This window comes from Mesoplodon densirostris, chromosome X (genome assembly GCF_025265405.1).
Source record: "Mesoplodon densirostris isolate mMesDen1 chromosome X, mMesDen1 primary haplotype, whole genome shotgun sequence".
In the NCBI taxonomy this organism is placed as follows: Eukaryota; Metazoa; Chordata; class Mammalia; order Artiodactyla; family Ziphiidae; genus Mesoplodon; species Mesoplodon densirostris.
The window spans coordinates 72530848-72543103 of NC_082681.1; the positions used below are offsets into that span (position 1 = coordinate 72530848).

A 12256-nucleotide genomic window follows, 5' to 3' on the forward strand; every position below is an offset into this window, starting at 1 on the left:
ATGTGGTGTATTCAGGACAAATTTTGACTCACCACTGATTATCTCCAGGGAAGTTGTTTCATCTTTCTGAGGTTCCATTTATTCATTTGTATAATCTTCCACAACTTTATTAGAAGAGCTAGATGAGATGCTATATGTGAAAGTACCCAAGAAAGTGGTAACCCAGAATACAATAGACATCCAATATATTTTCAATGAATGAAAAAATTCCCATGCCCTTTATTCAATAAGAAGTTTGTGTCCTAAAATTGATACACATGTTGTTTCAACATTCACACCCCCTGCCTGTGCATTTACCCTTTAGAAAGACTGGAGATTTTTTTGCTCTCATTCACAAATAATGGTCTTCATATGAAAGAGATTTGTTTTTGCATTCTGGAAAAGATTCATGCATTTATTGTATCATTAACAACATCACATTTACTAAAGAAAGGTTTAAGATAAAATATCCAATTTCCATTTGTTTAAAACATCTGTAAAGCCTTGATCTATATCTCTTAAGTAAGAAAGTGCCTTGAATTTCAAAGAGGAAACATACAACTCCCATCTTCCCTTCCTCTCCCAGATTTTTCACACTCTCCCTCCACCATCCCACCCCTGTAACCACAAATATTTCTGTTGTTCCCAAAATTCAATTAACAAAATTGTCTGGCTGGTCATTATCGCCTTTGGAAAAAGCCAGGAATCATAGTTAAACAAAGCCATAGTCAAAGATCTATTTTATTTTTAACCAATCATTGATGAACCACTCTCTCTGCTCATTAGGCGGGAACGAGTCATGGAGCTGCCATGGCGGGATAGTTGGTCACGAAACTCTGAGGCCATGAAATAGTAGAGAATTGGATCCAAAAGGCAGCAGAGACTTGCAAGACATAGACAAAAAGGGTGGAAATACAGTGAGCTTTGGACAATGGAGCAACTGCTAATGATGGTTTCCTTTACCATGGTGTAAAAAATAAAGTTAATATGATAGGGAGTGAAACAGATGAAGAAGACCGCAGCACACATGTAAACCATCCGCAGTGCTTTCTGTCTCTCACTGATTCCCTGGAAAGCCACTGGTGGTTGTCGCAAGGATATAGTGGTTTTCCAGGTACACCATGCAATGATGACTACTGGGATCACAAATCCTGCCAGCTCAGCAGCTGTAATCATCCCAACCAAAGCCATTGCATTCATTTTCCTGTAACCAAGATCAGCAAAGCAGGACTCAGTGTTGTTGGCTAAGTCTGTGCTTCTCATGATGGGAAATGGCAAACAGGCAGTCCCCACGATGACCCAGACGGCAGCACAGATGCCCACATCATACCTACGCTTCCAGTCTCTGGCCCTGAAAGGCTGGAGAAGAAAGAAGCACCTCTGAAGGCTGATGCATGTGAGAAAACAAATGCTGGCATACATGTTGAGATACTTCAGGTAGAAGCACAGTAGGCAAAGGGCCCTCTGGAAAGGCCAGTGGTGGCTGATGTAATAGTAAATCCGGAGGGGTAAGGACAGCACATGAGCAAGGTCAGCCACAGAGAGGTTGATCATGAAAATGATGGCTTTATTTTTCTTGCTGATGAAGCGGCACAGAACCCACAAGGCTGCACTGTTGGCCAGTAGACCAGGGATGAATATGAGGATGTAGGTGGTGGCGTAGAGGGAGTATTGAAATGTCAAATTAGTGACATTGCAGTGAGTCTCAGCATTGCTGGTATTGTTGCTGCCCATCTTGAATATTTCAGTATATTCATCAAGGTAAGCCGTGAAGTTATGATCCCTGCCCAAAACAAACAAACAAACAAAAAAAAAGAAAGAAAAAAGGTATAATGGTTAACCAGTACTTTAGCTGACACCCAGATCTTTTTTTAATTGAAATATAGTTGATTTACAAAGTTTCAAGTGTACAGCAAAGTGATTCAGTTATATCAGATTCTTTTCCATTACAGGTTATTACAAGATATTGAATATAGTTCCCTGTGCTACACAATAGGTCCTTGTTGTTTATCTGTTTTATATACAGTAGTGTGTACCCCTTAATCTCAAATTCTTAATTTATCCCTCTCTCCCTTTCCCCTCTTGTAACTGTAAGTTTGTTTTCTATGTCTGTGAGTTTATTTCTGTTTTGTAAATAAGTTCATTTGTACCATTATTTTAGATTCTACATGGAAGTGATATCATATCATATTTGGTTTTCTCTGTCTGACTTACTTCACTGAGTATGATAATCTTAGGTCCATGCATGTTGCTACAAATGGCATTACTTCATTTTTTATGGATGAGTAAGATATATATATATATACACACACAGCTACATCTTCACCCATTTATCTGTCAATGGAACCTAGGTTGCTCCCATGTCTTGGCTTTTGTAAATAGTGCTGCTATGAACATTGGGGTGCATGTAGCTTTTTGAATTAGTTTTTGGCTTTTCTGGATATATGCACAGAAGTGGGATTGCTGGATCACATGATAACTCTATTTTTGGTTTTCTTAAGGAACCTCCAGACTCTTCTCCATAGTGAGTGTACCAATTTACATTTCCACCTACACTGTAGGAGGGCTCCCTTTTCTCTACACCTTCTCCAATATTTATTATTTGTAGGCTTTTTGATGATAACCATTGTGACCAGTGTGTGGTGATACCTCATGGAAACACAAAAGACTCAGAATAGCCAAGCTATCTTGAGAAAGAATGGTACTGGAAGAGGAGCTTCAAGATGGCAGAAGAGTAAGACGTGGAGATCACCTTCCTCTCCACAAATACAGCAGAAATACATCTACATGTGGAACAGCTCCTACAGAACACCTACTGAACACTGGCAGAAGACTTCAGACATCCCAAAAGGCAAGAAACACCCCCACGTACCTAGGTAGTGCAAAAGAAAAAAGAAAAAAACAGAGACAAAAGAATAGGGACGGGACCTGCACCAGTGGGAGGGAGCTGTGAAGAACGAAAGGTTCCCACACACTAGGAAGCCCCTTTGAGGGCAGAGACTGCAGGTGGAAGAGGGGGGAAGCTTCAGAGCCAAGGAGGAGAGCACAGCAACAGGGGTGCAGAGGGCAAAGTGGAGAGATTCCCGCTCAGAGAATCAGTGCCGACCAGCACTCACCAGCCCAAGAGGCTTGTCTGCTCACCAGCCGGGGCGGGCGGGGGCTGGGAGCTGAGGCTAGGACTTCAGTCAGAGCGCAGGAAGAGGACTGGGGTTGGCTGTGTGAACACAGCCTGAAGGGATTGGTGCACCACGGCTAGCCGGGAGGGAGTCTGGGAAAAAGTCTGGACCTGCCGAAGAGACAAGAGACTTTTTCTTGCCTGTTTGTTTCCTGGTGTGCGAGGAGAGGGGATCTAGAGCGCTGCTTAAAGGAGCTCCAGAGACAGGTGGCTATCAGCGCAGATCCCAGAGACGGGCATGAGACGCTAAGGCTGCTGCTGCAGCCACCAAGAAGCCTGTGTGCATGCACAGGTCACTATCCACACCTCCCTTCACGGGCCCTGTGCAGTCCACCACTGCCAGGGTCCCGTAATCCAGGGACAACTTCCCCAGGAGAACACACGGTGCACCTCAGGCGGGTGCAATGTCATGCTGGCCTCTGCCACCGCAGACTCGCCCTGCATCCGTACCCCTCTCTCCCCCTAGGCTGAGTGAGCCAGAGCCCCCGAATCAGCTGCTCCTTTAACCCCATCCTGTCTTAGCAAATAACAGACGCCCTCAGGCCACCTAAATGCAGAGGTGGGGCCATATCCAAAGCTGAAACCCGGGAGCTCTGCAAACAAAGAAGAGAAAGGGAAATTTCCCCCAGAAGCCTCAGGAACAGAGGATTAAATCTCCACAATAAACTTGATGTACCCGGCATCTGTGGAATACCTGAATAGACAATGAATGATCCCAAATTGAGGAGGTGGACTTTGGGAGAAAAGATATATATATAATTTTTTCCCTTCTTCTCTTTTTGTGAGTGTGTATGTGTATGCTTCTGTGTGTGATTTTGTCTCTATAGATTTACTTTTACCATTTGTCCCAGGGTTCTGTCTGTCCATTATGGTTTTTTTATTATTATTACTTTATAACATTTTTTTCTTAATAATTATTTTTAAATTACTTTATTTTATTGTATTTTACTTTATTTTATTTAATCTTGTCTCTTTCTTTCTTTCTACCTTTTCTCCCTTTTACTCTGATCCATGTGGATGAAAGGCTCTTGGTGTTCCACACATGCATCAGGGCTGTGCCTCTGAGGAGGTAGAGCCAAGATCAGGACACTGGTCTACAAGAGACCTCCCAGCTCCACGGAATATCAAACAGTGAAATCTCCCAGAGATTTTTATCTCTACACCAAGACCCAGCTTCACTCAATGACCAGAGAACTACAGTGCTGGACAACCTATGCCAAACAACTAGCAAGACAGGATCGAAACCCCACCCAAGAGCAGAAAGGCAGCTGAAAATCATAATAAGGCCACAGACACCCCAAAACACACCATCAGATGTGGACCTGCCCACCAGAAAGATGAGATCCAGCCTCATCCACCAGAACACAGGCACTAGTCCCCTCAACCAGGAAGCCTACACAACCCACTGAACAAACCTTAGCCACTGGGGACACACACCAAAAACAATGGGAACTACAAACATGCAGCCTGCAAAAAGGAGACCCCAAACACAGTAAGTTAAGCAAAATGAGAAGACAGAAAAACACACAGCAAATGAAGGAGCAAGGAAAAACCCACCAGGTCTAACAAATAAAGAGGAAATAGGCAGTCTACCTGAAAAAACATTCAGAATAATGTTAATACAGATGATCCAGTATCTTGAAAACAGAATAGAGAAAATGCAAGAAACGTTTAAGAAGGACCTAGAAGAACTAAAGTGCAAAAAAAAAAAAAACAATGATAAATAACACAATAAATTAAATTAAAAATTCTCTAGAAGGGATCAATAGCAGAATAACTGAGGCAGAAGAATGGGCAAGTGACCTAGAAGATAAAATAGTGGAAATAACCTGCAGAGCAGAATAAAGAGAAAAGAATGAAAAGAATTGAGGACAGTCTCAGAGACCTCTGGGACAACATTAAACACACCAACATTCGAATAATAGGGGTTCCAGAAGAAGAAGAGAAAAAGAAAGGGGCTGAGAAAATATTTGAAGAGATTATAGTTGAAAACGTTGCTAATATTGGAAAGGAAATAGTTAATCAAGTCCAGGAAGCACAAAGAGTCCCAACAGGATAAATACAAGTTGAAACAGGACAAGACATATATTAATCAAATTATCAAAAATTAAATACAAAGAAAAAATATTAAAAGCATCAAGGGAAAAAGAACAAATAACACACAAAGGAATCCCCATAAGGTTAACAGCTGAACTTTCAGCAGGAACTCTGCAAGCCAGAAGTGAGTGGCAGGACATATTTAAAGTGATGAAGGAGAAAAACATAAAACAAAGATTACTCTACCCTGCAAGGATCTCATTCAGATGTGATTGAGAAATTAAAACCTTTACAGACAAGCAAAAAGGAAGAGAATTCAGCACCTCCAAACTAGCTTTACAACAAATGCTAAAGGAACTTCTCTACACAGGAAACACAAGAGGAGGAAAAGACCTAAAATAAAAAAACCCAAAACAATTAAGAAAATGGTAATAGAAACATACATATCGATAACTACCTTAAATGTAAATGGATTAAATGATGTAACCAAAAGACATATATTGCCTGAATGGATACAAAAACAAGACCCGTATATATGCTGCCTACAAGAGACCACTTCACACCTAAGAACACATGCAGACTGAAAGTGAGGGGATGGAAAATGTTATTCCATGCAAATGGAAATCAAAAGAAAGCTGGAGTAGCAATTCTCCTATCAGAAATAATAGACTTTAAAATAAAGACTATTAGAAAAGACAATGAAGCACACTATATAATGATCAAGGGATCAATCCAAGAAGAAGATATAACAATTATAATATTTATGCACCCAACATAGGAGCACCTCAATACATAAGGCAAACACTAACAGCCATAAAAGGGAAAATCCACAGTAACACAATCATAGTAGGATACTTTAAAACCCCACTTTCAGCAATGGAAAGATCATCCAAAATGAAAATAAATAAGGAAACACAAGCATTAAATGACACATTAAACAAGATGGACTTGATTGATATTTATAGGACAGTCCATCCAAACACAACAGAATACACATTCTTCTCAAGTGCTCATGGAATATTCTCCATAATAGATCATAACTTGGGTCACAAACCAAGCCTTGGTAAATTTAAGAAAATTGAAATCATATCAAGTATCTTTTCCAACAACAGTGCTATGAGACTACATATCAAATACAGGAAAAAAATCTGTAAAAAATACAAACCAATGGAGGCTAAACAATATACTATTTAATAACCAACAGATCACTGAAAAAATCAAAGAGAAAATCAAAAAGTACCTAGAAACAAATGACAAAGGAGACACGATGACACAAAACCTGTGGGATGCAGCAAAAGCAGTTCTAAGAGGGAAGTTTATAGCAATGCCATACTACCTTAAGAAACAGGAAATATCTCAAGTAAATAACCTAACCTTACAGCTAAAGCAACTAGAGAAAAAAGAACAAAAAAGCCCCAAAGTTAGCATAAGGAAACAAATCGTAAAGATCAAATCAGAAATAAATGGAAAAGAAATGAAGGAAATGATAACAAAAATCAATACAACTAAAAGCTGGTTCTTTGAAAAGATAAACAAAATTGATAAACCATTAGCCAGACTCACCAAGGAAAAAAGGGAGAAGACTCAAATCAATAGAATTTGATATGAAAAAGGAGAAGTAACAACTTACACTACAGAAGTACAAAGGATCATGAGAGATTAGTACAAGCAACTCTATGCCAATAAAATGGACAATCTGGAAGAAACAGACAAATTCTTTAAAATGCACAACCTTCTGAAATGAATCAGGAAGAAATAGAAAATATGAAGAGTCCAATTACAAACACTGTAATTGAAACTGTGATTAAAACCTTCCAACAAACAAAAGCCCAGGACCAGATGGATTCACAGGCGAATTCTATCAAACATTTAGAGAAGAGCTAACACCTATCCTTCTCAAAATGTTCCAAAATATAGCAGAGGGAAGAACACTCCTAAACTCGTTCTAAGAGGCCAACATCACCTTGATATAAAAAACAGACAAGGATGTCACAAAGAAAGAAAACTACAGGCCAATATCACTGATGAATTTAGATGCAAAAACCCTCAACAAAATACTAGCAAACCAAATCCAACAGCACATTAAAAGGATCATAAAACATGATCAAGTGGGGTTTATCCCAGGAATGGAAGGATTCTTCAATATATGCTAATCAATCAATGTGATACACCACATTAACAAATTGAGGGAGATTAACCATATGATCATATAAATAGATGCAGAAAAAACTTTTGACAAAATTCAACATCGATTTATGATAAAACCCCCCAGAAAGTAGGCATAGAGGGAACTTTCCTCAACATAATAAAGGTCATATATGACAATCTCACAGCCAACATTGTCCTCAATGGTGAAAAAGTGAAACCTTTTCCACTAAGATCAGGAACAAGACAAGGTTGCCCACTCTCACCACTATTATTCAACATAGTTTTGGAGGTTTTAGCCACAGCAATAAGAGAAGAAAAACAAATAAAAGGAATCCAAATCAGAAAAGAAGAGGTAAAACTGCCAGTGTTTGCAAATGACATGATACTATACATAGAGATTCTGAAAGATGCTACCAGAAAACTACCAGAGCTAATCAATGAATTTAGTAAAGTAGCAGGATACAAAATTTATACAGAGAAATCTCTTCCATTCTTATACACTAATTATGAAAGTGAAATTAAGGAAACTCTTCCATTTACCATTGCAACAAAAAGAATAAAATAACTAGGAATAAACCTACCTAAGGAGTCAAAAGACCTGTCTGCAGAAAATTATAAGACACTGATGAAAGAAATTAAAGATGATACAAATAGATGGAGAGATATACCATGTTCTTGGATTAGAAGAATCAACAGTGTGAAAATGACTCTACTACGCAAAGCAATCTACAGATTCAATGCAATCCCTATCAAAATTCCACTGGCATTTTTCACAGAATTAGAACACAAAATTTCACAATTTATATGGAAACACAAAAAGCTGCAAATAGCCAAAGCAATCGTGAGAAAGAAAAACAGAGTTGGAGGAATCAGGCTACCTGACTTCAAACTATAGTACAAAGCTACAGTGTTCAAACAGTATGGTACTGGCCCCAAAACAGAAACACAGAACAATGGAACAGGATAGAAAGCCCAGAGATAAACCCATGCACATATGGTCACCTTATCTTCGATAAAGGAAGCAAGAATATACAGTGGAGAAAAGACAGCCTCTTCAATAAGTGTTGCTGGGAAAACTGGAGAGGTACATGTAAAAGTATGAAATTAGAACACTCTCTAAAACCATACACAAAAATAAGCTCAAAATGGATTAAAGAGCTAAATGTAAGACCAGACACTATCAAACTCTTAGAGGAAACATAGACCGAACACTCTGTGACATAAATCACAGCAAGATCCTTTTTGAACCACCTCCTAGAGAAGTGGAAATTAAAACAAAAATAAACAAATTGGACTTAATTAAACTTAAAAGCTGTTGCACAGCAAAGGAATCCATAGTGAAGATGAAAAGACAACCCTCTGAATGGGAGAAAATATTTGCAAATGAAGCAAATGACAAAGGATTAATCTCCAAAATTTACAAGCAGCTCATGAAGCTCAAAATCAAAAAACAAACAATCTGATGCAAAAATGGGCAGAAGACTTAAATAGACATTTCTCCAAAGAAGATATACAGTTTACCAACAAACGCATGGAAGAATGCTCAACATCATTAATCATTAGAGAAATGCAAATCAAAACTGCAATGAGATATCTTCTCACACTGGTCAGAATGGCCAACATCAAAAAATCTAGAAACATTAAATGCTGGAGAGGGTGTGGAGAAAAGGGAACACTCTTGCACTGTTGGTGGGGATGTAAATTGGTACAGCCACTATGGGGAACAGCATGGAGGTTCCTTAAAAACTAACAATAGAACTACCATACAACCCAGCAATCCCACTACTGGGCATATGCCCTGAGAAAACCATAATTCAAAAGAGTCATGTACAGGGCTTCCCTAGTGTCTCAGTGGTTGGGAATCTGCCTGCTGATACATGGGGCATGGGTTCGTGCCCTGGTGCGGGAGGATCCCACATGCCACGGAGTGGCTGGGCCCATGAGCCATGGCCGCTGCACTTGCGCATCCAGAGCCTGTGCTCTGCAATGACAGAGGCCACAACAGTGAGAGTCCCGCATACCAAATAAAAGAAAAAAAAAGAGTCATGTATCAAAATATTCTTTGCATCTCTATTTACAATAGGCAGGACATGGAAGCAACCTAAGTGTCCATCAACAGATGAATGGATAAAGAAGATGTGGCACATATATGCAATGGAATATTACTCAGCCATAAAAAGAAACAAAGTTGAGTTATTTGTCGTGAGGTGGATGGACCTAGAGTCTGTCATACAGAGTGAAGTAAGTCAGAAAGAGAAAAACAAATACCATATGCTAACACATATATGCAATCTACAAAAAACAATATCTCATGAAGAACCTAAGGGCAAGATGGGAATAAAGACTCAGACCTACTAGAGAATGGAGTTGAGGATATGGGGAGGGGGAAGGGTAAGCTGTGACAAAGTGATAGAGTGGCATGGACATATATATATACTACCAAATGTAAAATAGATGGCTTGTGGGAAGCAGCTGCATAGCACAGGGAGATCAGCTCGGTGCTCTGTGACCACCTAGATAGGTGGGATGCGGAGGGTGGGAGGGAGGAAGTTGCAGGAGGGAGACACAAGAGGGAAGAGATATGGGAACATATGTATATGTATAACTGATTCACTTTGTTATAAAGCAGAAAGCAACACACCATTGTAAAGGTATTATACTCCAATAAAGATGTTAAAAAAAAAGAAAAATAAATGTGCTGGAGTAATCATACTCTTTGATTTTAGACTATTCTTCAAAGTTACAGTAATCAAACAGTATGATATTGGCACAAAATCAACATATAGATCAATGGAGCATTATAGAAAGCCCGGAAATGAACCCACACACTTATGGTCAATTAATCTCATGATGAAGGAGGCAAGAATATACAATGGAGCAAAGACAATCCCTTTAATAAGTGGTGCTGGGAAAACTGGACAGCTACAGGTAAGAGAATGAAATTAGAACATTCTCTAACACCATACACAAAAATAAACATAAAATGGATTAAAGATATAAATGTAAGAGTAGATACTATAAAACTCCTAGAGGAAAACATAGGCAGAACGCTCTTTGACATAACTCACAGCAATAGTTTTTTTTTTTTTATAATCCATCTACTAGAGTAATGGAAAGAGAAGGAAACAAGGTGGACTTTTAGATTTAAAAGTTTTTGCAAAGCAAAGGAAACCATCAACAAGACACAAAGACAACCTATGGAATGAGAGAAATTATTTACAAACAATGCAATTGACAAAGGGATTAATTTCCAAAATACACAAACAGTTTGTACAGCTCATTAAAAAAATTCAAAAAATGGGCATAAAACCTAAACAGACATTTCTCCAAGAAGACATGCAGATGGCCAACAAGCATATGAAAAGATGCTCAACATCATTAATTATTAGAGAAAAGCAAATCAAAAATATGATGAGGTATCACCAGATTTGTTTTTATACCTACAGAGTCATAGGATATTAAAATTAGAAGGGATTTGTTTACAGATGAAGAAGAAGATGCTCAAAGAAGATATACTATTGATCCAAGGTCACCCAGTGAATCAGTCAGAGAACCATGGAATTGTCATCCAACTGCCTTGCCCTCCCAGATTGTCAAAGCTGTGTCTTGCAGGTAAGGAAGTCCTGAAATATTCCATCTGTTTTTCTAACCACAGAAAAATAATGTGATATTTGAGTCTTTTTCTTTTGTATCAAGACTTCTCTTGCCTCAAGCTCTGGTTGGGATGACCATTGTTCACTATTTCCCAATTGCAATGGTAGAAGTCCAGTCTTGTTGTTCAGATCTTCTTGCCTCTCCTTTGTCTTCCACCTTGCTCACTGGGTCCTGACTTCCTAACTTGGCACCACAGCACCTGGAAAACAGACCTGCCTCCTTTAGCCTGCATTACCAGTATCCTGGTTGATTTTCATGGCTTGGGAATATTACCTCCTTATTATTCTATCACAATAGCTGGTGGTTTTCATGCATTTTCTCTCTTTCTCTTAGCTTAGGTTTCATTCCAAATTTACATGAATTTTTTTCAGTAATATATGGATTTAGAAGCTGAACCAGGATGTTTTCCCTTATGTGATTGGAAAGGGAAGAGACCTATTCTCTATCTAAGGGCAATTCTGTACTGGTGTGACATCATGTCTTGGCAGATTATCCAACAGCCACAGTGAACATTGATTAAGGTACCAGCAAAATAGGCCACCAAAATCATTTTTTGAAACAATTTAAGATTTAATATTTTTTTCATTATTCATCATAATGAGAAAGTTTTTTGGACTTCCTTAGTTTATTTTATGCTTTAGTATAATTTTTATTGTGTATTATATGTAAGACATGGGGAATATACAATAATTTTTAGGGCTTCTCAAGGTCTGTCCATGGATTTATGCAGGCTCTTTGCAAATAAGAATGGCAGGGCAGCAACAACCTTGTTATTTTATTTGTAGAATTTTAGACTGAAAAGGACCTTTAAAAAACATTTAATTCAGCCACCATATGATACAGGTAGAAGAAGCAAGGCCCAGAGAGGGATTTATTAAGGCCACAAATCTACTAAATGAAAGATCTGGGACTTCAAAAAGGGGGAAAGGGTGGTTAATCTTTCCACACACCCTTCTGTCCATCATTTATTTTCCTCTCAAAGACAAATTTTACAAACATAGCTTCTGTCCATACTGCAAGAATGTTTGTTGCCTTTAGAGCTAGAATTGGAAAAAAAAAAGTACTGAGGTTTCCTCAGGTGGAGTTTTGTTGTTGGTATTGTTTTTGTTTTGTTTTGTTTTAAGTATGTTTACAAAAACAAAGGAGTGGCCTCTTAGATTCTCTTCATAAGTAGCAAAATGACTTCCTATATCATTCTAAGTCCTACTCCAGGGAATAGAAATGTGATAAAAGAACAGAACCCCAAAGGATTAATTCACAGAT

At 38.6% G+C, this 12256-nt stretch overlaps 1 protein-coding gene across 1 annotated transcript; it reads right to left on the reverse strand.

The window, feature by feature from the left end:
• Positions 1-726: 726 nt before the first annotated feature.
• Positions 727-10976, reverse strand: LOC132482491 (putative P2Y purinoceptor 10). The gene is given in 3 exon segments (XM_060087815.1): positions 727-1762; positions 9171-9318; positions 10913-10976. Coding segments are annotated over 3 exon segments (1248 nt in total).
• Positions 10977-12256: the final 1280 nt, after the last annotated feature.